The 27,712-nt window shown below is 48.9% G+C and overlaps 13 protein-coding genes across 13 annotated transcripts; 6 read left to right on the top strand and 7 right to left on the bottom strand.

The window, feature by feature from the left end:
- Positions 1-16: 16 nt before the first annotated feature.
- On the bottom strand, positions 17-2,310 carry N7447_001452 (putative ABC transporter; the record flags this gene model as incomplete). The annotated part of the gene is made up of 8 exons (XM_057225728.1): positions 17-259; positions 333-610; positions 662-815; positions 872-951; positions 1,003-1,447; positions 1,500-1,758; positions 1,825-2,065; positions 2,124-2,310. The coding sequence occupies 8 exons, from the start codon at positions 2,308-2,310 to the stop codon at positions 17-19; spliced, it is 1,887 nt and encodes a 628-aa protein (XP_057089744.1).
- Positions 2,311-2,985: 675 nt separating this feature from the next.
- On the bottom strand, positions 2,986-5,146 carry N7447_001451 (arginine--tRNA ligase; the record flags this gene model as incomplete). The annotated part of the gene is made up of 4 exons (XM_057225727.1): positions 2,986-2,992; positions 3,046-3,459; positions 3,536-4,830; positions 4,925-5,146. The coding sequence occupies 4 exons, from the start codon at positions 5,144-5,146 to the stop codon at positions 2,986-2,988; spliced, it is 1,938 nt and encodes a 645-aa protein (XP_057089743.1).
- A 298-nt stretch (positions 5,147-5,444) lies between these two features.
- On the bottom strand, positions 5,445-5,757 carry N7447_001450 (uncharacterized protein; the record flags this gene model as incomplete). The annotated part of the gene is made up of 3 exons (XM_057225726.1): positions 5,445-5,585; positions 5,635-5,653; positions 5,723-5,757. 3 exons carry the CDS (start codon positions 5,755-5,757, stop codon positions 5,445-5,447), a joined length of 195 nt encoding a protein of 64 aa, XP_057089742.1.
- A 354-nt stretch (positions 5,758-6,111) lies between these two features.
- N7447_001449 (uncharacterized protein) lies at positions 6,112-6,597 on the top strand (the record flags this gene model as incomplete). The annotated part of the gene is made up of 1 exon (XM_057225725.1): positions 6,112-6,597. The coding sequence occupies one exon, from the start codon at positions 6,112-6,114 to the stop codon at positions 6,595-6,597; it is 486 nt and encodes a 161-aa protein (XP_057089741.1).
- A 1,272-nt stretch (positions 6,598-7,869) lies between these two features.
- N7447_001448 (cytochrome b5 reductase family protein) lies at positions 7,870-9,005 on the bottom strand (the record flags this gene model as incomplete). Its single annotated transcript, XM_057225724.1, has 4 exons — positions 7,870-8,064; positions 8,119-8,753; positions 8,808-8,941; positions 9,001-9,005. The coding sequence occupies 4 exons, from the start codon at positions 9,003-9,005 to the stop codon at positions 7,915-7,917; spliced, it is 924 nt and encodes a 307-aa protein (XP_057089740.1). The 3' UTR covers positions 7,870-7,914.
- Positions 9,006-9,178: 173 nt separating this feature from the next.
- On the top strand, positions 9,179-9,880 carry N7447_001447 (GIG1 family protein; the record flags this gene model as incomplete). The annotated part of the gene is made up of 2 exons (XM_057225723.1): positions 9,179-9,293; positions 9,360-9,880. The coding sequence occupies 2 exons, from the start codon at positions 9,179-9,181 to the stop codon at positions 9,878-9,880; spliced, it is 636 nt and encodes a 211-aa protein (XP_057089739.1).
- A 202-nt stretch (positions 9,881-10,082) lies between these two features.
- On the bottom strand, positions 10,083-11,471 carry N7447_001446 (uncharacterized protein; the record flags this gene model as incomplete). Its single annotated transcript, XM_057225722.1, has 6 exons — positions 10,083-10,434; positions 10,493-10,523; positions 10,576-10,643; positions 10,695-10,812; positions 10,866-11,259; positions 11,403-11,471. 6 exons carry the CDS (start codon positions 11,469-11,471, stop codon positions 10,083-10,085), a joined length of 1,032 nt encoding a protein of 343 aa, XP_057089738.1.
- Positions 11,472-12,260: 789 nt separating this feature from the next.
- On the top strand, positions 12,261-13,788 carry N7447_001445 (Winged helix-turn-helix transcription repressor DNA-binding; the record flags this gene model as incomplete). Its single annotated transcript, XM_057225721.1, has 5 exons — positions 12,261-12,503; positions 12,581-12,707; positions 12,762-12,885; positions 12,937-13,394; positions 13,478-13,788. 5 exons carry the CDS (start codon positions 12,261-12,263, stop codon positions 13,786-13,788), a joined length of 1,263 nt encoding a protein of 420 aa, XP_057089737.1.
- Positions 13,789-14,069: 281 nt separating this feature from the next.
- Positions 14,070-17,894, bottom strand: N7447_001444 (chromosome segregation protein SMC; the record flags this gene model as incomplete). The annotated part of the gene is made up of 5 exons (XM_057225720.1): positions 14,070-14,362; positions 14,418-16,315; positions 16,369-17,579; positions 17,628-17,787; positions 17,857-17,894. The coding sequence occupies 5 exons, from the start codon at positions 17,892-17,894 to the stop codon at positions 14,070-14,072; spliced, it is 3,600 nt and encodes a 1,199-aa protein (XP_057089736.1).
- Positions 17,895-18,219: 325 nt separating this feature from the next.
- On the top strand, positions 18,220-19,923 carry N7447_001443 (serine/threonine-protein kinase RIO1; the record flags this gene model as incomplete). Its single annotated transcript, XM_057225719.1, has 1 exon — positions 18,220-19,923. One exon carries the CDS (start codon positions 18,220-18,222, stop codon positions 19,921-19,923), a length of 1,704 nt encoding a protein of 567 aa, XP_057089735.1.
- Positions 19,924-20,609: 686 nt separating this feature from the next.
- On the bottom strand, positions 20,610-22,274 carry N7447_001442 (autophagy-related protein 17; the record flags this gene model as incomplete). The annotated part of the gene is made up of 1 exon (XM_057225718.1): positions 20,610-22,274. One exon carries the CDS (start codon positions 22,272-22,274, stop codon positions 20,610-20,612), a length of 1,665 nt encoding a protein of 554 aa, XP_057089734.1.
- Positions 22,275-23,435: 1,161 nt separating this feature from the next.
- Positions 23,436-25,454, top strand: N7447_001441 (F-box/WD repeat-containing protein; the record flags this gene model as incomplete). Its single annotated transcript, XM_057225717.1, has 1 exon — positions 23,436-25,454. One exon carries the CDS (start codon positions 23,436-23,438, stop codon positions 25,452-25,454), a length of 2,019 nt encoding a protein of 672 aa, XP_057089733.1.
- Positions 25,455-26,329: 875 nt separating this feature from the next.
- On the top strand, positions 26,330-27,076 carry N7447_001440 (uncharacterized protein; the record flags this gene model as incomplete). The annotated part of the gene is made up of 2 exons (XM_057225716.1): positions 26,330-26,399; positions 26,448-27,076. The coding sequence occupies 2 exons, from the start codon at positions 26,330-26,332 to the stop codon at positions 27,074-27,076; spliced, it is 699 nt and encodes a 232-aa protein (XP_057089732.1).
- Between the last annotated feature and the right edge of the window lie 636 nt (positions 27,077-27,712).

Below are 27,712 nucleotides of genomic sequence, written 5' to 3'. Positions count from 1 at the left end.
CCAACCACCTGGCTTCCTAATTCCTGCGCAGATAGAGAGCAACCCATCCAAGGATTCGATATCCCGCAATGATGCCCACAAGAATTCCAGCCCACTTCCCCGTTTGGCCAGTGGAGTACCCGTACGATTCTAGCACCCCAGTACCCCGAATGAGACATTGATCTTCTAGGTCAGTAGACCACATGCACCGACAATCGGCACCACACGAGTAAGTCCGTTTGGAGAACTCATTGACCATCATACCCTGGAAAACATAAGCCTATTCCAAGTATCGAGCGAGTTAGTGATCACTCTGACAAGAAAATAAAATCGATAGCAGTGCATCAGCATACCTGGTAATCGATATAGTGAAACACGTATTTCCAGAACGGATTGAGGATCGTTTGCGTGACCATAAACCCTCCGACACTCATCCAAAGTCCATTTGCGAATGCGACAAGCGCCAAGGCGATTACAAAGTTTGGGAATATCGATGTCACGAGAACCACGAGGGATTCGGCCGCCACAAGGTCAAGGAATATCCACATCACCCAGGTGAAGAAGGCTTCTGCCGTTGGTTGGAAATTGGAGAGCCAGTATGAGACAATTGAAAAGAGGAGAGAGATCAAAACTGGACACATTAGCAAGCGGGCATTGTGGCAGGAAAATGACGAATACATACACAGGTAGGGAAGACCGATGATAAAGTTTGAGACCATGAATGGTGTCACGCCATATAGTCCGTTGGCTCGCTCTTTGGTGAAAATTGCCCGGTCTTCGAGGAAGGCAGGGACATATGCTACCGCCATGAAAGACATGAACGCGGAGCCAAAGAACTATATCCTATGTCAGTATCGGCATCCTTTTATTGTCCGACAAATGTAAGACTCACAATTGCGTTGATAAACGGCTGGATAGACTCTTGTGCTGGATGCAGACGTAGCCACACTGTACCCATCATGATAGCCAATCCTGTGCCACATTAGCTCTGGTAGTTTTTGACAGGAGAATGATCATTCTTACCAAGATACATCGCGATCCGGATTCCATAAGCAATGACATCGCGGTAAGACTTAACAAATGAGCGATGCAGCAGAGCTACGGTAATCGAAACCGTTCCCGCTCGATTCGTTTCTTCTATAGACTCCTTGTTGACAAGCTTCTCTACCGAGCGTACACGCTCAGATACTTGTTTTGCCTCATTCGAATTTGCCCAGGCAGTCTGAATGGCCTCGAGTCGCCCCTCCGCCAAGTCCTTCGAGTTGTCAAAATCAGAACTCACAGTCCCCAAGAGAAACTCAGCAGGATTGGTATTCGCGGGGATCGGATAGCCAATGCCACTGAAGTAGGTCTCCACGGCTGAGATTGCCCCAAAATAGCATGTTTTTCCGGCCGAGAGAAGCATCAGCTTATTGAAGAGCTGAAATGTGGCGGTTGACGGTTGATGGATACTCGCGATGATGACGAGCTATAATGGACAACGTTAATAACAGCAGGGTACCCATCTGATATGAACATACGTTATTGGCCTGCGCAAGCTGCTTTGCATACGACATCACCTCAAAGCTGGCAGCCGAATCTAGACCACTGGTAGGCTCATCCAAGAACAAAATCCTTGGATTGGTGATAAGCTGGCTAGCCACACTCAAACGTCGCTTCTGACCACCACTGATGCCCTTCCGAATCGGGGTGCCAACCAACGTGTTTGCCTGGTTCTGGATACCAAATGCTTCCAAAAGTGTCCGGATCCGATCCATGCGCTGGCGTTTCGATACACAGCTTGTAGATAGAAGTGGTAAGTATCGGGATGTAGAGGTGATATCGGCCGGTCATTATCTGACATACCTGGGTAACGAAAGATCTGCCGCGAATTTCAATGTCTCCTGCACCGTTAAAGACCCGATCAACACATCTTCCTGCTCAACGTACGAGGTCACCCGCTGGAAAGTCCGCGAGTCTACCTCAGCATCATTCACGTAGGTCTCCCCGAGAACCTTCGCACCAGCTGAGGCTGCACGTCGAGCAAGGACGTTGAGGAGTGTTGTCTTGCCACAGCCTGATGGGCCCATTAGGGCAACGAGCTCCCCTACATAACTAGCGTCAATATGATAGTCTTGATATAGAGTATGGAGAAGGACACAAACCATGTTGCACATCACCGCTAATATCATTAAGCAGATCGCGGGATCTCTTTGTTTCACGATCCTTGACGGTGACCGTTAAACCTTGCCAGGAGAAATTCCGGACAGTCTCATTCATCAAGAAGTGTCCGTTGTCATTTTGCTCCAGGTCCGGGGTCCTGGATGCGTTCAAGGGTGAGGGATTACCCATGTTGCAAGAGAATGTAAACGGTTAGATACGAGAGAATTAGAATCCAACCCAGGTCTAGGTTCGGGGGCTCATGTTATATAATTTTAAACACACCCATATTACATGTACGTAGACCCACGGACTTACAAATCCCTGTTCCCTGTCCAGGGTCGAGACAAACCCTTTGTTGTCCGTGGTCCCCGACTCAGGCTGAATATAGGGCTCAACCTTGGAACCTGTGGACTCGAGCCCGAGCTGACATAAGATCCCTATGGTCCCCGATCCCCTGAGACACCGTCCAGTAAAAAACGGGCTTCAATAAAATCTATGAGCCTAGATAGCAGTCCCCGGATAAAAACAAAATAATGGCGCTTTGACAGGTGGGGTATTTGGTATGAATTCATGGATTTGTGTATGTGTGCACGAGTTCTAAACCCCGGGCTCGGGGATCTTCACTTTTTCCCCTAACAAGACGGCATTGAAAAAAGCAAAGAAAGAGAAAAGAAAAAAAAAGTGGAAATCTTGAGAATGATTTGGTAAAAGAAGAAGCATACAATGCCATTTTTATTCGTCCCGCTCTTGGCGCCCAATGCAACTAAATTAAAATCAAGGTATACCAGAGACTCCAGTCTTGGAGAAATACTGTGTGAAAACACCACACAGAAAAGTGAGTAAAATCGAGCGAATAAGCCGAATTTACATACTAGAAAAAATGAGTCAATGATTGCTTTTTCAACAAGGGTGGGGAAGACTAACCGCTGAACAGGGCTCAGACCAAGAACCCGCATGCCGTTGTTAAGCACTTGGCGGGCCGAGGCATACAGCGCCATACGCGCCTGCTTGACATCGGGCTCGCTACCAATCACCTTGAGCACATCGTAGCTAGAGCTCAACATGTGTGTCATGCGGAACAAATAGCTGAGGACAGTGATGGGCTCGAGAGTCTTGGCAGTCTGCAAGAGTACGTCAGGCCATTGGGCCAGCAAGCGGACCAAGTCGACAGCATGCTGCTCGGTCAAAAGATCGAAGTTGGCGTTGACCAGCTCGTTGACATCCAACTCGGACTTGCGGGCCATGGAGCACAGACGAGCGTGAGCGTACTGCAGGTATGGGCCGGTGTCACCCTCGAACGATGTCATGGCATCCAGGTTGAAGTCGTAGCCGTTAACGCTGAAAGAAAACATACAATTAGTAAACACATAGGCGAAAGTAGGCAGGGAAGGAAAAAAAAAAACTCTGTACATACCGCTTGCCAGTCATGTCTTGCACCATAACGGAGGTGATACCCAGAATATCGGCAGTCTTCTCAGGATCCTCGACCTGTGCATACTTGACCTCGTTCTTCTTCATGACCTCGTGCATCTTATCACCAACATCACGCAGGATGTCATCCAAGAACTTAACGGTACCCTTACGGGTACTCATACCACGGACCATACCGAAGTTAATGTGCTGGCAACGGGAGGCCAGATCCTTGTGGCCCATAAGTTCAGTGACCTTGAAGAGCTGAGCCAGGTGGAGATCCTGCTGGGCGGCAACAACGTAGATCATCTTGTCGAAGTGGTACTCGTTATCACGCTCGGTGATGGCACCGATATCGCGAGTAAGGTAGAGAGGTGTACCATCCTTGCGGATAATAATAGCCTTGCCCAGCTTCTTGGCACCGTGCTTGGTGAAGTCCACAATAACAGCACCCTCGGACTTCTCGGAGACACCGGCCTCCTCCATAAGCTTGTAGGCATCGGTCATGCTCTCAGACTTGATTTGAGATTCACCGGAGTAAACATCGAAGTCAATGTTAAGACGAGCGTAGGTCTGCTTGTACTTCTCAATACTGAGATCACGGAACTTGCGCCAGAGAGCAAGAGCCTCCGGGTCACCGTCCTCCATGCTCTTGAAGTAGCGACGAGCCTTCTCGTCCTCGCTCACGTCCACAAGCTTGGCAAGCTGTGCCTCGAGCTCAGCAACATCCTCGTTCTTCTCCTTCTTCGTCTTGATCTGTTCCTTCAGCTCCTTGATAGGTCCCTCCTGCTCACTGACCTGACGGTTGATCTTGACGTAGACATCGAACAGGTGGTTGATAGGGTCCTTGATAAGAGCTTCCTCATTGCCGTGGTCCTTGAAGCCGTTGGCCAGAAGACCATACTGCTTACCCCAGTCACCGAGGTAGTTCATCTTGATGACGTTCCATCCCATAACAGTGTAGATATTGGCGAGGAAACCACCGATGATGGTACTGCGCAGATGACCAGCGTGGAAGGGCTTGGCGATGTTGGGCGACGAGAACTCGATGATGATCTTCTTCTGGCCCTTGGAGGGGTCGGACGGGTCCTTTAGACCCTGGTTGCCATTTGTTCCATAGGCGGCCTTCTCCTTCAGGATACGGCCAAGAACATTGCTGGTCAATGGCTGACGTTTGCAGAAGAACTGAATGTGAGGACCAAGCTGGGTTGGGGGGTGAATAAGGTCGGAGGCGGGGAACTTGGAGACAAGATCCTTGGCAAGCTCCACGGGGTTTTGCTTAATTTGAAGCGAAGCCACCTAATTGTATGCCACAAGACATTGTTAGCCCAAAGCCTCATGATGTGGAACATGCGAACGAATGGCGCTTGGCATGTGCCGCCCCGCCACCTACCGGCAATGAAAGGTCACCCTTATCCAAAGTACTGGTCCAGGCAATGCGCGGGTAGATCTTCTGGGCATCGATACCGCTGGCTTTGCTCAACTCCTCCGCGATGTGCTCGCGGTAGATATCCATCGGGTTCAATGTCGGGAAGCATCCTGGGAACTGAGATGTCTGCGCCGTTGATTGAAGCGAGAGAGCCTCAACAGAGGCGGGAAGTGAAGCTGTGGACATGACTGAGAATCCTGTACGGAATGCGCGTATCGAAGTCGGAAAAGTCAAAGATTTAGAGGGGCAACGCAACGGAGAAAAAATGGCTGTGAATCGCCGAGCCCCGCTTAGACAATGACCCATAAAGAGGGGGGAAATCTCTCGGGAATCTTTTTTTTTTTCCCCTTTTTTCCTTTCCTTCTTTCTTTCCTTTTTGACTCAGAGTTGAAGAGGGCGGTGAATCACGTGGTATTAAGAAATATACCAAGGCAGTGAATCAAGTAACGATCTGTATCTTATCCTTATCTTATCCTTATCAAAGTTATTCAGAACGATCAAATAGTGATGTGGCCGTCCAGCTGAACTTGTCAAAATACTGAGCACGAATGGCATCATCGTGTTCTTTTATGTCGACGATATCATCATCGTGAACCTCCCGGATTACGCCCAGCAAGCAGCTACGCTAGACCAAGAAATCAATAATCAGTTTGCATCTAGAGGCTAGAGCTCACCCAAGGCGATCCTTTTAAACTAGAAAAGAATAACGAGTATGCGTAGAAATATGCGTATGGGACACGAAGGAAGGTCTGTAGCTCATACCTTTGTCGATTCTTGCTCGTGTATCTCAATTCCATAGCCTCTAGTCTCCGGGAGGGATAACACGATGTTCGGAGACTACACGGCCTGGTAGATTTTGCAAGCGAACAATGAACACATAACAGAATTTCAAAACTTTGTTTCCTGGTTCACTGTCATCAAAGACGTGGCAATGGAATTGAACATAATGCCTTTGTTCTCGCCAAAGGACCCAGGTTTTATAGCCGGTTAGTCCCATGTATTTATTGGGCTTCAGTCCCCACCGTCCATTTCACCGACAAAACAACATTAACTCGCGACTCAAGAGGTGGACGGAGTTACATTCCACATGTGTCGCCAGATTGGAGATATCAGGCCTTAAGCAAGCTAACTGATTTCGGGGGTTAATCAGTATGTCATATTATATTGACATCCATCACGGCTCGGGTGTGGATGAGAGTCCTGAGAACCTATGGGTCAATCTCTCTTTTACTGTCAAGCAACATTTCTACCTTCGCACTGATGGGGCGCTGATTTGTTATATCATGGAACGTATCCGGGAGAAGAAGTTCAAACTTACTTCTGAACCCTGGGATCGACGATCTCGGTGGTGTATCTCAATACCAGTCTCCAAGATGCATGAAACCAAAGACGGAGCTGCTGCTGACGCTTTACAACTAGCGGAGTGGTACAGGGTCCAAATTCTGAATGGGAATGCAACTATCAACCGTGAGCTCCTATTTGATCGGAAGCCATTTTATGACGGTAAGGAATGCTGTAGAGGTAATGTCTGCGATCTAATTATGCGTCCGGAGTGGTGGATTCCAGACCCTTCTTCGAACTCATCTTCGGACTCCTCTTCGGACTCCTCTTCGGACTCTCCTTCTTCGAACCCTTAGTGTGCTGGTTGGCTGACTTGAATAAACATACAATCTCCACGTCCTTCAGTTTTCCTGCTAATGTGACTAGCGTGCGCCCAATATTTGAGAGCTTTTAGGAGCTGTCTAGGTACAAGTAGCTAAAGACTCCGTAGCGGGCAGCATCACCTGGGGAGGTTGCCCCCCGTTAGTAAACATGGTTAGATAATCACGATGTTAAAAAGACACAACCGCGAGCCTACCTTCGTGGGTATGATGCGTAAGGCATGGCCTAGTAAAATTGTTGAAGATGGTGTATTACAATATGCAACATGCAATACACTTAATTTGGAGTCGCGAACTGGTAATATTTGCATCCACGCCTTTTGACATCTCGTGTTTCAACGGTTCCGCTCCACCCAATCGAAGTAGACCTTCTAGGTGTCATCGATTAAGACTGTTTGTCCCTATTGCACGCCTTATATTGCCAAATCGAGCATCAAAGTCTGCATTTCCAGCTACGAGTCCGATAGCGATATCTCGTTCACATACGAGGAAGAGCCTGAAACATCTCAGATGCTCCTTGACGGGTCTGTGGGCCAAACGCCACGAGATATATCTCTCTATATGATGACAGGGCGACGGTATTGAAAGAGGGTCTGTTAGTTGGAAAATTCATGAAGAGACGGATGCAACTATAGCAGTGATTGCAATGCAATTGCAAGGGCGACAGGAGTGTCTTGCTATGCACCTCAATTCGCCCCAACCTTGCAGTGCAGCATCGTCAGTAAAAATCCAGACTCAACCCCCCCGTTTTCCTCGTCCCCTTTACACATTCGTATTGTCGGAGCTTGTCACATCGGGACAACCAGCCCGTGACAAACCAATGCACGCCATGTCATCTTCCGTAAAGAGATACCTCTCCCTCACAAGAAAGTCCAATGCTAGACTTACAACATATGATAACACGTCCATAATCCGTAGATAACACGTCAATAATCTACGGATTATGGACAAACTGGCCTTGACCAATGTAGTTGATATGCAAAACGTCGTGTGCACATAGGGACATAAGAGTGGGTAATATGTAAAATAAAATTATACAGCTCCAAGGCTATTAACGTCGATTAAGAACATCTAGGTATTAACACCGAGATCTAGGCGAATATTTCAGGCACTGGAGCCTTAATGAACACCTTCTAATCTCTTGGAGGCCGAGGTCTATCCACACACCTATAGATTGTAAATCATAACAAAAAAGCTTCGCGGCCGGATCCAGCCAATATTCTAAAGCCAATTCATATAAATGGCAGAGACAAGCTCGAAAACAGCAACTTTTGTTGATTCGCAGCGAATCCCTTAGAAGCAGAAGACCTGGTCCTCCAGCTTGCTGACGGGGCGCGCCTTGGTGTATCCAAGAGCCTCGGTGGACTTCTTCATGGCGCTGACCATGGGGGGGGGACCGCAAAGGAAGATCTTAACATCGGCAGCGGGGGCGGGCAGGCGGTCCTATAAGAAAGTTTAATTAATACCAATATAGCACAGCCGAGCATTCAAACTTACCTTGATCATATCGGGAGTCACGAAGCCGACACCGCCGGTCCAGCCCTCGGGCGGGTTGTTGAGAACGTAGTAGACGCGGAATCCATCGTCCTCCTTCTCCAGCGCCTCGAGCTGGTCCTTGAGCAAGATGTCATCGGGGTTGACGTTGGCGAAGATCAGGTCAACCTTGGTGGTGTCGTTACCACCGTTGCGAGGGCGGTTGCGGATGATAGCCTTGATAACCTGCAGCATAGGGGTGATACCAGTACCACCGGAGATCATACCAATGTGACGGCACATGTTGGGGGTGTACACCATGGCGCCCTTGGGGCCGCGGACCTTCATGTTGTCGCCAATCTTCAGTTCAGTAAGATACTTGGAGATATTACCCTGGGGGTAAGCCTTGACGAGCAGATCGAAGTAGCCGGCCTCGTTGTCGGAGGAGATAGGGGTGTAAGAGCGAACAACCTCCTTAGGCTGACCGGCGATAGTAGCAGCAAGAGAGATGTGTTGACCGATGGGGAGGCCGAGGATATCGGTGGGACGGGGGAGGGCAAAACGGTAGATGGCGACATTGTGAGAGATCTCTTTCTTCTCCTTGAGGACGAAGTCCTGGAACTCGGTGGGGTTCAAGACCTTGCGAGGCTCGGCGTTTACTAGGGTCAGGTCAGTTACTCAGTTCCACTCTGATCGATAAAAGGTACACGCACGGGTGCTGAAAACCAAATAACCAGCCAGCATTACACCGAGAGCAATTGCATAGGCGAGCGACTCAGGCTGCACAGCGTAAAAACCCGCGATGAGCACGGCCGAGGGCGCGAGGCGCATGCCGATGGTGGCGAGACTTGGAGGAATCAGCCATTGTTCGATTGAGTAGTAAAGAAGTGAAGAATATTAACTCACCTCATTATGATAGAACTCGGATACTGTAGTTAAAAAGAAAAAAGAGCGATAAAGGAGAAAAGAGAAGAAGAGGGAGAAGGTAAAAAGATATGAGGGGGACCCGTTGGCTCCGCCCAACGGAATTTCCCACCTGAACGGTTATTGACTCACTGCTCTTTGTTTCCTTATCACCTTCAAAATGTCCGTACCGCAAGTCCCTGCCTTTAATCTAACGGAATTGGACCACAAGCTTCTGGCCATGACCGACGAGGAATTTGTACACCACGACTGGGAAGAGCTAAAAAGTATCATCGGTAAGTGTTCCGATCTCTCTAAATCTGCCCGGGAAACAATTCCCCTCATACCACGTACTGTAATAGCACGAAATGACCTCGGCGTACTCAAGCGGAAGCCTTCCGATCTCCGCCGATACCTGGCCTGGACACAAGAGACCAAGGCCCAGTATGGCACGATCATGAATTATATTTGCCAGCAGCGCTTAAAGTGGCATTTACCGCAAAATACTACCAGCGGGACTGCGGCCTTCAAGAACCCGCTTCCCTTTGCTGATCCCGAGGACTACAAGATCCTCCGCAATGACTGGCCATATGGCGTTACACCCGGAATCTCACATCTCGTCGTGTGGCTGCGCACTCCTATCCCTGTACAATCCGATGAGGGTCATTTGACCGATGAATCTCGTGCAATGATCAAAAATTTTGTTCAAAAGACATTCGTGGACCGTTTGGCTAAGGATCCTCAGAATTTCTCGGATCCTGGCTCCCATGTGTTGTGGTTTAAGAATTGGGTTGGCCTACAGAGCGTGAGGGCATTGGAGCATGTCCATATTTTGGTCCGTGATGTTCCTGAGGATATCTTATTCGAATGGGCGAAAGAGTAAGGCATGGGGTTGTTGATATGCTTCTTTTTGCCTGATTAGTCGGGTTTATATGCATCACAAGCATCTTACAAATGGAAGCGTTCCGCTACACCAGATATTTTCACGGCATCATTGAGCAACAGTAAAAAGGGAAAATAATTAGGAAGAGTTCACGAAAGCCCAATGAACACAAGCAGTATTAGCACACTCGTAGATACCCCTTCTACCATGAAGGCCGTGATTCGTTGTCACCTTGAGGTCTTGTCCCATATTCAATCTTTACCTGATCTGTGCGATGAATCTTGCCGACCACATAGGCCTCTTTCCGGAGCTGGTCGGAGTTCAAAATGCTTTCCTGGCTACCACTTCTCGTAGTCTCAATATTCGTGGTCATGAGGATGTCGTCGTCCTCGCGAGTGTTGGTTGATTTCTTCGTCGGCCTATCCGTGTAAGACTGCATCTTACTACTACCATATCGCCCGTGAGAACTCCAGGAACGTTTGCCTCGGATCATTTCGTACATCGGACCCAAGGTTGGGATGCAAGAGGCCATTATGATGATGTTCGACTCGACACTGATACACGGTCAGATATAAATCTTTAATCTTGTATAGGGAGTGACTGAAAACATACCTCGTCCAGATAACAAGATCTGCTGTTGCGTCTGTTTATATTGTGTCAGTGGTAAATCTCTCGCTTTATGCAAAACAACTTACATGTCGAGTCTGTCGTATTGTATAGACCCGGCAGCTGTAGACACTTGACAATAGCCATTGCACAGGCTCTGTATGAAAGATCAGCTAGTTGCTCCGGACCATAATAGGAACCAACTCACACGGCGCCCAGCCCCAAAGCCGCGCACAGGGCCAATTTCTTCTTAAGCGACATTTGAAGTCGTAGCAATACCACAGTCGGATAAATTGCAAGATATAGATCAACCACGGCGGACAGAACTGAGAAAGGTTTAGTTGTTTGTTTGCGAAATACATACAACCCCCCGACATACCTCCAGTAAAGATTGCATAGCCCACCAGGACTGTAATCGAACGACATGTTGCCCCTTCAGCCATGAGATGAACCTTCCATAAAGCCTGAGGAGGATCACACATGGTGAAAAGAACGATGATGCAGATGGTCGATGCCACAAAGACCGAGGCTGTCAATATCCATAGCCATATTCGGTGGAATCGGCTGGGATTCATGATGCGATTCAGGAGAGCAGCGACTGCAAGTTTCGGAGTTGTGAAAGACATGATTCCTAGCGCAAAGTTTGCATAATTAATGACTAGAATGCGCTCGGCCAAGTCCATACCGCCTCTTTCTATCAACGCAGAGGTATGGCTCCCATAGCCTAGAACGACATTCACCGTGGTGACAATTGTATAACTGGTGACCATGACCTATAGAATTGGTATCTGGCGTATTTCAAAATCACTTGGAAGGTACATACCATTGCTGCCACGATAATATAGTCATCGAGTCCAATATTCTTTAACATCCGGGCTCGGATATAGAGTCGCAAGGATACCATCACCACACTTACACTGAAGAAGGCCCAGAACACGCCTAGAATGCGTGGACCCTTTGTCTGGCTCATATATTCAGCGTCCATGGTTGCCATAATGCCGAGAGCAGTGACTGCAACGTATAGGAGAATCGTAACAATATCCTCTACGGGCGTCTAGACTGGTATTAGAGTAGACGAGGACTTAATAATACTAAAAAATTGAGAATAAATTATTACTTAAGAATATCCCCCATTGTATTACTTCTTGATCAGGATGGCCCGGTGGGGGTTATATTGAGAGAATTCGACCAATTAATTCCCCAGAAAAATGAAGATATCAAGCCTTCAGATCGCAAGTGGCTAGAAGACATGTGTAAATGGCTTTTGGCCCCCAGCCACTACAGCCTTGGCGCGCTATTATAATAGTACTTGGAATTGTATATACCCTCATTTATAGTATAGTACGCATATGTTTTATGAATCAAAAAAAAACCCCCCTTGCGCTACTATAGAAAGTGATTGCATATTATCTTACCTTCGATTTTCTGTCACATTTCTACGAACCAGTGCGTAGATCCCTCGTTTGGGAACGGGCCGATCGCCTTGCACTATGTGGAGCTGTCGATGCTGCAGGATTTCCTCGGTTAGGACAATGGCTTTCGGCATTTAATAACTTGCGGAGTTCAATGGACCAACCAATTGCCGCTCGGGGTCGCTTAATGGGATAACATATGACACTAATATGAAGATAGTGTCAGGGGTTCGACTATTCTTTATCCGGACATATTAGTAGCTAGGATTTAGTGTAATGCGAGACTCTGTGATGGTGGAGGTTTTCCTTTTAATCCCACCCGTTCTCTTCGTACATATACCTTGTAGCAAGCACAGTCCGTCATGACGTACCCCAACGGAAACTCGAATGGCTCAGTCAATGATGCCGCGGATGTAGAGCGTCTTGCTCTGTCCTCAAACCTGCCAGATGCCGTGTCTGATCTCCTTCAGACGGTTGCGAGTCACGGCAAAGATCTCCTCGCCCAGGATCCCGAAGCACGGGCCAAACTGCTAGAAGCTACCCGGTCATTGACCTATGCATTGGAAACACCCCGAGAGGCAATTATCCGGCACTGCTGGTCCGAGGTGTGTTGTCACTGTCGTCCCATGTTTCTCGAAGCGAGTCAAGAGTATGTAGACTCACGATTGTTGCATTCGTTTAGTCTACGAGTTATGCAGCACTAGAGACCGCCGTTGATATAAACCTCTTCTCGGCTCTCGGCACAGATGACAAACCGAAGACCGTCGCAGAGCTTGCTAAGGCAACTAGCGTGGATCCAATCTTGCTCGGTCAGTGGTTTATTTATACACCAGCAAACACGAATATCTGACAAATTTGTGTAGAGCGATTGATGAAGCATCTCGCTGCAATGGGAACAATAACCGAGACCGGTCACAACAAGTACTGCCCTACTGGGTTCTCGAAGGTCCTCACAGTTGAGAAATACAGCGGCGCATTCCCGCTCATGTAGGCTGATAATCTAAACTCCATATCCCCATTAACGACTGACACTCTCAGGACCCGCCGTTTCACCAAAGGCATTATGGCCCTACCGGCCTTCCTTAAGAAGAACAATTACCAAAACCCCACAAGTCCCACAGATACGGCTTTCCAGATGGGCTATGAAACAGACATGGGTTTCTTCGGACATGTGCAGCAGGAACCGATTACAGCAAAGCAGTTTAATGAACACATGTCGGTCTACGCTCAAGGCCGAGCCCGCTGGATGGATCACGGTTTCTACCCGGTCCAAGAGAAGCTTGTAGATGGTGTCACGATAGGCGACGACGATGTCCTGCTCGTTGATGTCGGAGGCAGCTTTGGCCATGATCTATCCGATTTCCGTCGGAAATGGCCTGGCGCCCCTGGTCGTCTAGTGCTTCAGGATCTTCCTGAGGTGGTGGTTTCCGTTAATAACCTGCATCCCTCTATTGATGTTACTGGTCATGATTTCTTTACTGAGCAACCAGTGAAAGGTAGGAGAACAAAAGACTTTCCCGTGCCCTTGCGTATTGCAATTAAATTCTGGAATATATGCACTAACATTCTGTCCTCATAGGAGCCCGCGCGTACTATATGCATTCTGTTCTTCATGACTGGCCCGATGAGCTTTGCCGTAAGATTCTCGCTAATATCGTGGCCGCCATGCGTCCCGGGTATAGCAAGCTGTTGGTGAACGAGAATGTGATTCCGGACACGGGGGCCTACTGGGAAACCACAAGTCTGGACTTGATTATGATGGAGATTGGATCTGGCGAGCGTACGGAACGCCAATGGCATGCATTGCTTGAGTCTGCTGGGCTCAAAATTGTCAAGATCTGGACTGCCCAGAGGGGTGTGGAGAGTCTGATTGAGTGTGAGTTAGCTTGACCTGTGAAAGTATGCTATATAAGTTGAAGCAAGTCAATTTGTAACCAAAGCCGTTCTGTAAAATATATATCATGGCACTTCATAACAATTCTATTTTAGGCCGGTAAATACACATTATATTATGTCTAAGACATCGATACACATACGAATAACTACATTTCAAGAATTGGAATGAAAATAGAACAAAAAAAGAATTCGGTATCAGAGTACGCCAGCCAGCTAGTCCATCGAAGCAAATGTTGATTACAATATACAAAGAGCACACCTGGGCAATACGACCATCAGGTCTTCTGCTCCTCCACGAACTTCAAAGCCTCCTCACGCGAGACAACATCAATGGTACTGGCCTTTTGCCTGAAGCTCACACCATAGCACTTCTCCGCCACATGCAGCATTTCAGGCCGGAAGGTAGTGCAGATGAACTGTCCGTTGGTCGAATCAGAGATGGACTTGAGCATCTGTGCAACGGCTGTTCGGTATTGAGCATCGAGGTTGGCATCGATCTCATCGAATAGGTAGAATGGCGCGGGGTCACAAGCCTGGATGGCGAAAACGAGTGCAAGAGCGCAAAGACCTACGGCAAGTTAGTTAGCAACAACAAAATACAGATTCGGACAGGAAATGCATACTCTTTTGTCCACCACTCAGCTGCTGAATACGCTGTTGATCATCGTGCTTGCTATTGAAGCTCACACTGATGCCGACACCGACGTAGTTTTCGACGCTCTGCCGTGCTTCCTCGTCATCCGAGTCAACATCGTCATCAAGTCGTGTAGCACGGTCTGTCTTTCTTTGAATGATAAGACGACCACGGCCGGCGGGAACAAGCTTCTCAAACACGTTGTGGAACTCGCGCGAGACCTGCTTGAAGGTCCGTTCAATGGCCTCATCCTTGCGCTGGTCAAGAACAGAAATGAGGTCATCAATGGACTTTTGGGATGCATCCAACTCGGAACGACGTGTGGTAAGAGTCTCACGCTGCTTGGTGAAACTGTTATACTGTTCAAACGCCTTCTTGTTGACATGCGAATACTTCTTAAGAGCCTCGTTGGTCTTGTGGAGCTTCTTGACAACGGTGTTGGAGTCGGTGTTTTGGTACTTGGTGAAAGCTTCATCCGGAAGAACACCGAGGGAACGGATATTAGCCGCACACTCGGCACCCTGCTTAGTGAGTGCTGCCTTTTTCTGCATGCTCTTCTCCATACGGCGCTGATGCTTTTCGATAGATCGAGCAAGCTCTTCAATTTCTCGTCGGGTCTCCGCATTACGCTGTTGCAGATCCACCACGCGAGTATTGCCTTCCTCAATTAAGATGTCAACCTCCTTTAGTCGTGCATTGAGCTTCTCCAATGCCTGACCAATGCGCTTCACTTCACGCTGTGTCTCTTTCAGGTTACCCTGAACTTCCTCGTCAGCGATGTCGATATCTCTGTTGAGTAATTGGTCAAGGCGAGGGTTGAGGTTCTCTCGAAGCTCAACTTCCAACACCGACTTGCGGGCCTCGAGCTCGCTGCGCTGACCCGAAAGCTCTTGGTATTGACGGCGCAAATCTTGCACTGTGCTGCTTAGAGTTTCTAGTCGAGCTTCCTCTTCGCTGGTGAGAGCTTTCTGGAAAGGTGACGATAGTTCGGTCTGGAATGCATTGACTTGGTCGTTCAGTGCCGCAAGGTTAGACTCAACATTTCGAAGAGCGCGTCGCTTGGCGTCAAGAGTATCGTTCTTGTTTTGAAGGAGATCACGCTTGGCCCTCAACTCGTGCCGTAATGGTCCACTGCTGTTCTGGACCTGATGTCTCTGTTGCTCAAGCTTTTGCAGTTCACCGACAGCATTGGTGATCACCTGGTCGAGTTTCTCCAACTCTTTCCGGATTTCCGTACCGCGATTTCTCTTGATCTCATACTCATCTCGCCACTTAGCTAGACCCTTGACAGCGTCCAGCCGCGACTGGCGGGAGTCGTGGTATCCACCAGTCAAGGCACCACGCTTGTCTGATCGATCACCCTCTGGGGTGATAGCATTGACACCATGGCTTCGTGCGTACTGTGACGCAACCTGCAGGTTGGGGCAAATGATAGTTTTGCCGAACACGTGCTGGAAGGCTCTGTCATATGCTGGGTCGTACTGCAACTTGTCGATCATGGGTATTGTGTCGCTAGCACGAGGCATGTTCATCGGCCTAGAGCGAAGTCTGTTCAGAGGCATGAACGTTACACGACCAGCCTTTTCCTTTTGTAGAATCTCGAGAACGGTTGTAGCAGTTTCATCTGTGTCAACAACGTAGTGGAATAAACTCTGGCCGGCAGTGACTTCGACGGCAGTGCGATATCTATCACTGACATCGAAAAGCTCGGCAAGTGTGCCGTAGACTCCTTCAAGATTATGCTGGCGTTTGATTCGGCGTACTGCGGCGGTTCCGCGACTGGTGTTGTTATCCATCATCTGCGAGAGATTGCGCTCGGCACGATCCACCTCCTGGGATGCATTCGAAAGCACTGAGTCAAGTTTTGCTTCTTCTCTCCAGAGTTCCCTGCGGAAACATTAATATCTGATTCTAACCAATTATTGATTCAGGAAGCTTACTTTCTTTGGTCCATGAGACGGTCTCTTTCATCCTTGGCATCTTGGACTTGTTGATCCACGGAATGCATTGTGTCGCCGCGTCCATCGATTTGTTGGCGCAAGCGTTCGGTTTCCGGCTCCAAAGCGGCAATCTCGGCTTCTAGCTCTTGGATATCTTCCTGAGTCTGAGAGATCACACCCTGGACAGTGTTTATAGAACTATGGCTCTCGCGGACTTCCATGTTAAGCCACTTGTCACGCTCAGATTTGTTCTTGAATCGCGAGTTTCGACCCTGCTTAGCATACAGACGCTGACGTGATGTCTCGGCATCCGTCAACTGCGATTTGACAGTGTCTTCCTGATCCTTCAACACATTGAACCGAGGGAGGATTTCTCGATGTTCGATTTCACGCTCACGGATAGCGGTCTGAACAGAGCTGAGGTCGGAGTCGTAGCGTGATTTCAGTATCTGTGCGGCAGCTTGGTTGTCAGAAAGAGACTTGGCCTGCAGTTCAGTTTGAGCCAAAGTCTTGGATGCTTCACGCCGTTCGTCCTCTAGTTGAGCCTTGTCAACCTTCAGGAACTCAATCTGTTGCCGGCACTCAGCGATCTCCGCATCGATTTGAGCCATTGCCTTCTCGCCTTCAACGAATTGGTCACGGTTATTGTCGGCATCCTCAACGCCGTTCTGTCGTCGCTCTTCGATTTCATTGAGAACCTTACCGATCTCCTGTTGTTCGAGGGAGTAGATGGTGTACTCTAGACATCGGCGCTCCTTGTCTTTCTCTTGATAGCTCCGAAGCTCGTCCTTTTCTTCTTCAAGTTCGGCAAGACGTTCATTAATATAGTCGAGGAGTTCGTCAATCTTGGTGCGCTTGCTGTTGGTCTCATTCATAATTTTTAAAGACTCCGAACGACGAGCTTCGTAGACTTGAGTACCAGCGACCTCCTTAAGCAGAACCAGACGCTCGGAGTCTTTCATGTTGGTCAATGCAGTGACTCGGCCTTGGGGCACAATGTAGTAAGGGTTGGACCGAGAGAAACCCGCCGACTCGAGTAGGTTCATAACATCGTTCTTGGTGGCATTCTTGCGGTCGAGAGTGTATTCGTCCTTCTTAATACCGATGGTGCGACGCAGGACGACCTCGGGCTTGCCGGTCGGGAATCGATCGTCGGAGTTGTCGAAGATGATCTCGACGTAGGCGGACATTACAGCTGAACCGGAACCTTCCTGCTTGGGGTCAACCTATGTATATTTGAGCGATACCAAGATACATACGTGCAAAAGAGCTTGGCGCTCCTCCCTACCGAGATGAGTGTAGGCATCGCTGAGGACGAAGCGAATGGCCGCGAAGAAGTTACTTTTCCCGGAACCATTGCGGCCAACAATGACGTTGTGTTTGGGGGAGAATGGTTCAATGACCGTTTGATCTTTGTAGCTGAATTTCATGCGATGTCAATATAAACTACATAAAATCATGAAGTTTACATTTGGGGGTGGAAAATACCTCTTGAAGCCTTGGATGATGATCTGCTTGACATACATCTTGAGAAGAAACGCGCGACGCGATGATCAATTAGAACACCCTCGGCATAACGCGCCTGGCGCAGGAGTGAAATTAATGATAGAATGTGCCACAAGAATCACAACCAGTAGATATCTCTAGCGATGGACAGACAAAAGCCGAGGGGTATCGTGATTGTGTTGCAAAACCTTGGAGTTGACTACGCGAGGAACGAAATTAGCGCGTCTCGTTGGGCGCGGGGTTCTGCCGGGCGGTGACCCTAATTTGGGCCACAGAAAAAAAAAAAAACCTTGGGGACCGACGGACATATTCAAATCTCCACATTCTCAACATTGAAGATCCAGAATGGCTTCAATTGAGAATACTGTCCCGGCAGCTGGTATTGCCGATGGCCTCGCGCCGTCGCATACCTACGTGCCCAACGAAGGCTACGTGAACCCTGATACTGCAGACTCCGCCGAGGCGGGGCAAGATCTGCCCGAGGAAGAGTATGAGGAAGATGATTACTACGACGACATTTTCGACGACGAATTGGATCGTGAAGATATTCTGTCTTCTGATAACTCCGATCTTACCAAAGCATACAACCGCCAACGCAGAATCAACGACCTGGCTGGCGACTCCAATGTGCCGAGATGGACATACCCCAAGACAAACACACAGAAGCCTACCGTGAACACCTCTGCATATGTCGATGACCAGGTCAAGTCTCTTACTCGCCATGCCGCAAAGATCAAGCTGGACGACCAACAGGCCGGCATTTCGGGGCAGAGCAACAAGCACGGAGACAAGGCAGACCGAGCCACTTCGGAACAAGTGTTGGACCCCCGTACGAGGATGCTTTTGCTGCAGATGATCAACCGAGGTCTCGTCTCGGAAATCCACGGATGTCTGTCGACCGGAAAGGAAGCAAATGTCTACCATGCCATGTCCATCTCGCAGGAAGACGAGGATGCTCCCCCACTACATCGTGCGATCAAGGTCTATAAGACAAGTATTTTGGTATTCAAGGATCGTGATAAGTACGTGACTGGAGAGTTCCGTTTCCGCCAGGGATACAACAAAAGCAACAACCGCGCCATGGTCAAACTTTGGGCCGAAAAGGAGATGCGAAACCTGCGCAGAATCTACGCCTCTGGTATTCCATGCCCCGAGCCTATCTTCCTTCGTCTACATGTCCTTGTTATGGGATTCATTGGTAGCTCAAAGGGTCTGGGCGCACCGCGCCTCAAGGATGTGGACTTCAAAATCCCTGAACCGGAGACCCGCTGGCGCGCACTGTATATCGAATTGTTGGGTTATATGCGCGTTATGTACCAGACCTGCCGTTTGGTACACGCTGATCTCAGCGAGTACAACATTCTGTACCATAAGGAACGCCTGTATATCATCGATGTCAGTCAAAGTGTTGAGCATGATCACCCGCGCAGTCTGGAATTCCTACGCATGGATATCAAGAACGTCAGCGACTTCTTCCGCCGAAAGAACATTCTGACTCTTCCCGAGCGGACTGTGTTCCAGTTCATCATCGGCCCAGACGGACCAGTTGATGTGACCGCTGGTAACGAGGAGATGGCGAGTGCCATCGAAAAGCTCCTCATTGCCCGCGAGGAGGGTGATGATGAGCAGCAGGAGGCTGAGGATGTCGACACTGCTGTCTTCCGTCAACAATATATTCCCCAAACCCTAGAGCAGGTGTACGATGTTGAGCGTGACGCTGAGCGCATTCGTGATGGCCAAGGTGCTGACCTGGTTTACGGAGACCTCTTGGCTGGCGGCAAAAAGAAGGCCACTGCCACTGATGCGGTCGAGGAAGACGCCGAGTCTGATGCAAGCGGCGGTGTCTCCGTCTCAGGATCTGACTCAGACGAGGAAGAAATAGATCCGTTCGCGCCAAAGCCGCCACGAGGCAAGCGTTTCGAAGACAAGGACTCCAAGCGCGACCACAAGGCAAAGGTGAAGGAGGAGAAGCGTGAGCAGCGGGCGAACAAGATGCCGAAGCACTTGAAGAAGAAGCTTGTTTCCGGTTCTTGCAGAAAGAAGAAATAAGCTCGCGTAGCTTTCTGACCTTATCTTTCTTTGCATGTGCACGAGTTGCGAATTTTTGCACTGTGTCAATCTACCGCTTGGCATGATTTGATGATGAAATGCATATATGGATGGAGCATTGGGCATTTGATACCTTGGTCTACACTTGATAGAAATGGGAAAATATAAATAAATATATGATGCAAGCTCCCCAACACCGAACCAAAAATTCTCATTTAGGGTAGACTATTCATAGTATATGGAAGGTATTCACAACTGATTCGAAAGATAAAATCAAGGAAAAAACTTATCAGAGCTCTCTTTGGACATCACTCCAATCCGTCCGCTGGCCATAAATTCCCCACTAGTGCCAAAGCCGTGCTTACATCCCACGAAAGGCGTAAGAGTATGCATCTGGAAAATGAGCACCGAGCAGGGAATATGAGGATGAGCATGACGGAAGGTCAGACCTATTGGTGTCTTCGTCATTTAAGTCAAAATCGTACCATGATCATGATATAGCAGTTAGAAGCGGTACTGATATGCCATAGATCCATTTTCCATCTTAGCTACAGATGTAGTAGAAATTTTAGAGCGAGGCCAATGATACCAAAGGGAATGGCGCAACAACACTCGGTCGGCAATGGGAGGAAAATATGCAATAGATGAAAGTAAAGATCTGCTGGCGTCAGAGATATCAGGGGAAATCACGAGGAGTGCATTTGAGGCACGACCTGGCTTCGTGCCTTGACCCGCGCATAGGCTTGCTCAACAAGACCCCTTGGCAGGTCAGGGATTTGTTCTCCCTCGGAACTTCCGTCCGATACTCCTGCCTTGGCAGTCTCTGTATATTCCTGTACACTAGGCTCCTCAAGGGCCTTATGCGCTACAGAATCATTATCCAGGTGGCCGCCCGAGAGGCGCAAGAACTGCACCTGCATTGGTGCTAAGCCAACCCCGGGCCATATGTCAGAGGGAAGAAAGTCTCCCTGTTCAACACGGAAAGTATCTCGAGCAGAAGCATCTTCATCGTGGAGCTGGTCCAGTTTCTGCCGGGTGTCTCGCAGCACCTTTTCCACACGTTGGCGAACATGACGCCGACGTGCTACTTCCAGCAGCAGACTGTCGTAAGCATTGAGAAACCCGTCGTACAGGGAGTGTAGATCGGTGAGTTCGGCGAGGCCAGAGTTGATGCGGTCATTTTCCTCAAGCCACACGCGCGTGAAATTATGTGCCTGGGAAATGTAACGAGGTAAGCGAGAGGAGGCGAGAGAGGATAGGTGGCTGTGAACTTCGATCGTTGCCTTGGAGATGGACAGCAGGGTATCTCGCTGAGCTTGCACTAGTTCAAATATGGATTCCATCTCATTAATGCGATCTTGAATCTCCATGACAACATCATCAGCCTCGGGAGCATCTTTAATCAAAACAGCCACCATCTCCTGATACTCGGCGTCAGTCATTGGGTCAAGAGGTGCATTCAAATTGGCGTTGATCTCTGCTCCTATGTTTGGCATTCCATCATTGCTGCCATCAACACCAGTTGGCATATCCCCTGTAATGGATCGCGCAACTGCTCCTCCACCATCTGTGTGCTTCACAGCGGTGACACAGAGATCAAAATGCCTGACCAGGGCTTCCAAAAGAATGGCCATTTCTTGAGCGTGGGCCTCCAGTGATTGGATCTGACCCGGCATGGATGACAAAGTGAGAAGGCCGGAATCGGACGCAGATGACGAGGAAGATGTGATTGATAATCGGGATGACGCCAACTTGGTGGCTGTGTGGTAGTGACGAAGCGACTGTCTGGTGGCTTGAAGTTCGTCATCAAAATCACGATTGGACGTGTCCAATTCGGCGCGCGCTGTGTTAGTGCGGTCGATAGATGCTTTCAAAGAGGCATGTAGCTCTTCAACACCCCGCTCATCGACAAAGTCATGTAGAGACTTTTGCTCTTCATCACCAGGTCTGAATGACGCATGAACGATAGTCCCGCGGAGCAGATCTAGCGTGCTTCTGAGCCGAGCATCAGCAGCATCCAGGTTTTTTAGTGCCACCGAAAACTCCTCACGACCTCGGTATGATATCTGCTCGACCTCGGTACGAACGTCGTATAAAAGCCGGAGTTGTGCATTGAGGCCTCGGCGTAAGAAACCAGTCCGGGAGCACACAACAACACTCTTCTCCAGTGCCGTGTGTGATGCAGTGACTATTTCATTGGCTCGCCAGACATGAGTAATGGAAGAGAGTGAACGTTTGGCACCCAGCAGATACGAGATCAAAGTGTCAACCTGGGGTAGGGACTGCTGGGTCCCATCGTTGAATCCAGCCTGCCGACAAATAGACGAGGAAGAGGACTGGGATGACGCCATTGATGTGAGTCAATTAATAACCCTGTTAATGGCGCATTCGGACTAAGATAAGAAGAAAGACCAGGATGATGAAAGGAGGGATTTCTCAGGGGCGAGGGTGAAATTGACACAGCTACGAGGGAAATGGGGTGCTTGCACCACTTTCACTTCACCGAAACCCTAGGACACTTCAGTATAGTCCTATATTTGACAAACCAGACTGTTGTAGACTTGGACAAAACTGGAAGGGGGAAATGGCTCGTCCATCAACCTTGGAGCTGTTACCAGGCACTCGGCACAATAAGCTGGGGCTGGGCTCCACAGGGCCAAAAGCACGAGCTCCAGCTCAGAAATGATTTGCAAATAAAGTGATTTTTTTAAAAAAACAGCTTACCAGTAGTTATTTAGTTCCAGATGTCTCGGTCGAGACCGGATTCCGGTACGTAAATTGCAGACACGGCAAGCCGTTCACAGAAGGTTTAGATAGACCAACAAAGCTGGGGACAGTGGGTCTCACAAAGGGTGTCGGTGTGAGACTGCCGGACTAGTCTCAATCGTCCAGAAGATAGAATGTCCCCGTTTCACCCCAGTTAAACTAAAAGATAGCGAATCAGCCTGTCGGAAGCGTAGGAAGTGATCGATTGATGTGCGACAGCGTGGAGATGGCGCAATACAGTTTATCACGTGCAGCCTCACCGCCCAAATCACGTATTTGCCGCTCTGCCGCTGTCACGCAATCCCCGGACTCCATCGATGGCGATATCGAAGAGACACATCCAGATTGTGCAATTTTTCCTGGACTTTGAATTCTTCTCTTTTAAAACACTCCGTCGATCCCATTTTTACTTTCCCTTTATCATTCAAGGTTATTTCAGTCAAATCTCGATAACGCTCTTATCTCAATATTCCTCCCAGGGTACTCATATCGCCCGAATTGATAGCCCTTACCCCCTCCTGCTTGACTCTCCGATACTGGGGAAATTTTTCAAGGACCCTCATCGCAAGATTGATTGAAATCCTTTCTCCGTGCTCCTTGGTCTGAATAACTCAACTTAAAGACCAGCAAAATCTACAAACCGACCGGTTCTTATCTTGGTGCCACATCAGACGCGACCGTCTCTGGCCCGAGCGGTCGGCACTACCCCCCTTCCCCCAACACCGCGCGAGACCGAATCAGTCACCATGGCCGATACACCGGAACCCTCGTCCACACAGAGTCTCGTCGTCGCAAATTCGGCGGTCAGTGCGAACGCCGACTCCAACCGCTCTATGCCGCGCAACGACACCGGCAACACCACACAAACCCTGGAGGAACTAGCGAGGCAAAATGTGGCTCCGTTTCTCGCAAAATATCAACCACGACAATATGCGCCTTTGCGCTCGCAAGTTTCAAGTCCATCCGAGCAACATCTAGTGAATGCCAGCTACTGCTATCGCCATCAACCGGACTCAAAATGTGGCAGACGCCAAGCTGATGAACAGTCGATGACTCAGCTGCAATCCGATCTCAACGTGCTTCCTCAAAGTGACCAACAGGGTATTTCCCATGTGTGGTCGTTGTTCTCCGCTGCTCCAGCGAAGCAGCGAACTCTCATGCTCCAGGGAATTCTGGCGCAGTGCTGCTTCCCCCAACTATCCTACATCTCCGCCAGTGTCCGCGAACTCATCCGGATCGATTTCCTCGCCGCCCTCCCTCCCGAGCTGTCCTTCAAAATTCTCCGTTACCTCGACACTGCCTCTTTGTGCCGAGCAGCGCAAGTTTCTCCCCGCTGGAGAGCCCTCGCCGATGATGATGTGGTGTGGCACCGAATGTGCGAGCAGCATATCCGTCGAAAGTGTAACAAATGTGGCTGGGGTCTTCCTCTTCTAGATCGCAAGCGTCTGCGTGAAGCCAAGCGCGAGATTGAATTGCGCGCCACCAACTGGGGCAACGACGAACCTGCTGCGGGGCCTAGTGATGCTGCAATGGTCGAGACTTGTTCGACAATCGAACCTCCAGCCAGCGGAAAACGCAAGATGGAATCTGATGACGAAATCTCCGGCATTGCAAAGCGCCATTGTGCATCACCTGCCCAGTCTCCCGAAGAGGATGAGAGTTACTTCAAAACTCGTTACCGTCCGTGGAAGGAGGTTTATCGGGATCGCTTTGTTGTGGGTATGAATTGGAAGCACAAGCGCTGCTCAGTCAAGGTCTTCAAGGGCCACAGAGACAGTGTCATGTGTCTGCAGTTCGAGGACAATATCTTGATGACTGGGTCCTATGATGCTACAGTTAAGATTTGGGACACAGACACCGGCGAAGAATTGAGAACTCTTAAAGGCCACATGGCTGGAGTGCGATGCCTTCAATTCGATGACACCAAACTGATCACGGGAAGTCTGGATCGCAGCATCAGAATCTGGAATTGGCGCACAGGCGAATGTATCTCCAAGTACAATGGCCATGCCGAAGCGGTCATCGCCCTTCACTTTGATTGCACTCTTCTTGCATCCGCCTCTGTCGATCGCACGGTCAAAATTTGGAACTTTAAGGACAAGTCTACTTTCGTTCTTCCCCACCCACAGGGAGTCAATGCTGTCAAAATCGACTCAATTTCACGCACAGTTTTGACCGCTTGCGACGATGGCGCCGCACGCCTTTGGGACCTGGACACCAAGGCTTGCATCAGAGTCTTCCATAACCACATTGGAGCTGTTCAGCAAGTTATTGCATTACCCCGAGAAATTGAACTGGAGAATCACCTCGCCGACTGCGAGAACGACCACATCAGCACATCTTCTCAAAACGGCGACAACATCCTGAGCACACTTTCCCCTCTTCTCGAGGCCAAATCTCTGTCTCTCCAGAACTCACCATTCGGCTCCTCTTTTGACCAGGATCAAGGCCGCGTGGAACCCCCACGCTACATAATCACCAGCGGTGTGGACACAACCATCCGATTGTGGGAAACCAGCACCGGAAGATGTCTTCGTACCTTCTTCGGCCATCTAGAAGGTATTTGGGCTCTTTCTGCCGATACTCTGCGGATTGCGTCCGGTGGCATGGATCGCATGGTCAAGATCTGGGACCCTCGTGTTCCTACCTGCCAGGATACCTATGAAGGTCACAGCGCAGCTGTCAACTGCATTGGCCTGAGCGATAGCCGCTTCATCACTGGTGGTGATGACTACCAAGTTCGCATGTACGATTTCCGGGCGTAGTGGCCAATCTTTCTTTTCTTTTGTCTATCAAAAGTACCCTTTTTGGTTAGATCTTTTACATTATCATAGGATGGGGCGTACAACTGCGGCGCCACCGTCTTCTCTGTTTTTTTATTATTGCATCTCCGGTGGATGATTGGATACCCTGGCGCATCAAGAACAGTGGCTGGGGCTCAAACACGGTGATTTGACCTCAGATATCGCCACTGACTGCATTGTAGGCGCTACTGGATTTTGCTTTTACTTGTTCTCTGTTATATTTCTGGTTCCGTGTTCATAACAGCTCTTGTTTCCATATGACTATCAATGAATTCGAATATGTATCCCTAAATCACTTACTCCATACAAGCAACGTTCCAAGCAATAGGACGGCCCCACGCGGAGACTAAGACCGTTTGGGATTAAGATGTTAACCTTGAAAGCTTTTTAACTCGAATGGCTTCTACTTCTACCTAGGTACCTTCCAAAGGTTTCTATCCAAATTGATAGTCGGTCCCGGACCGGGCTTTAGCGGCAGATAAACCAAAATATAGAACACATGTGCTATTTTCAAACTTACCCAAAAGGAAAACCAAAGAGGTTCCCTTCTACTATTGGTATTGGGGGACAGGCCTAGGTAATCTCACGGCCATTTTTTGATGCTCCGTGACCGAAGAAAATCGGACCTCGCGCTCCTATTCTTAATTAGGAGGAGCACCATCGACTACTATGAAGGATTAGTAAAATGTTAACCGGTCTCAATATTCATAGTTCATAATCACCATACAACCCTCTTACTCTGTTTCCAACCTTTGTCGACTGGGCCTCTACATCTCAATAAAAAAAGGGGGAAACAATACACCCTGTCCCTCCAACCCAGAACAACTATAACTACTATGGCGTACGCTCGAACCGATATTCAATCTGACTCAGAATGGGCTTATCAAATGGATGATCTCTCATACGGTGAGTATATTGAGTAAAACCAAAGAAATTGAAGCTAATATCAAGCAGGTCGATACTTCGTTGACACAGAAGCCGACTTAGCCCATCCAGAAAAGCTAAATATCGAAGCTGAATATACCTCTGGTTCTAGCTCTTCGAACTCCAGCTCCGCAAACTCTAGTTTCGATCTCCCCTCACGACCTAACGCTCAGTCGGTTGCTGTAACTAGACAGCTCGGAAACCGTGATAGACACTCCTGGGCATATTGGGATAGTTGGAAGCTACCCCCAACAGTAGTGAAATGGGTCTTAGTTGGGTTCCTGTTACTCGCCCCTATAGGTCTTATGATTGTTGGCTGCCTCGTTACTCCCCAGACCAGCAAGGACCACATCGAAAAGGAAAGAGTGGTAAATATCAACACCACGAAGCTCAACTACGAGAATGCCATACACCAACGCGCCGCGATAATGGCTCTACCCGGCAACTCTTCCGGGATCTCTCTGTCTACAGCCACCGCTGTTATTTATATCTTCACGGATCCTGTACGAACTACATTTTTGACCAAGGCCCGTGTCGCTACGTCCACAAATGGTGCCTTCCCCGCCCCCTCTCCCTCTATGGGAGTGACAAGAAATCCAAGCGACACATTGAATACCGCCTCGGACAAATCAACTAGAGAGAGGTTGTCGCATGCTTGAATTGTTGACCTTGTCCTCCGGACTCAAGTGCGAGGAGAGACGTTATAAAACGAAAGAGGTGGCCACAAGAAAAATATACGTCGCGGATTTCGATATCCTACTTAAGCTCATCTCCAATATTCTACCTAGGCCTACTCATCTGCACCCAGAATAAGGGACGTGGTGGCCTGGCAATAGAGGAGAGATGGAAAACGGGGAAATAGAACAACTCGGATCAATTGATATAATGGATAGTCACAGGGTGAGATTTGTGTATTGCTATGAATGGATGGAAATTGTTATTAATTGCGGTATTACTACATTGTGTATTCCAAAGGCTATTGTCTCCTGTTGTTGCTGTTCCCCATTGAGACATGAATACAATTCTATTCTATTCAAGCTTTAGACTTAGCCTTCTGTCAATGGACTGACACTCAGTATTTCAATGGGTGTCATCTCATCTTCACTTCTAATTTTCTTTCAGTTGTACATCTCCAGCAATTGAATGTGTTGATATCAACATTGCAGGTTGTTGCACTGCCACTTGAACATTTGACCATCTATCTCCAGTCGATTTAATCTGACGAAGTTGTGGGTCGATTGCTTCCGACTGTTATGCCCTGGCACTTGTTAGTCAAACCTGACCGCAGTTTCTTC

The sequence above is a fragment of the Penicillium robsamsonii genome (assembly GCF_028829455.1).
Source record: "Penicillium robsamsonii strain IBT 29466 chromosome Unknown utg000001l_segment0_segment0, whole genome shotgun sequence".
Lineage (NCBI taxonomy): Eukaryota > Fungi > Ascomycota > Eurotiomycetes > Eurotiales > Aspergillaceae > Penicillium > Penicillium robsamsonii.
Note: the sequence above shows the minus strand (reverse complement) of the source record. Positions and strands in the feature narration are given on the sequence as shown.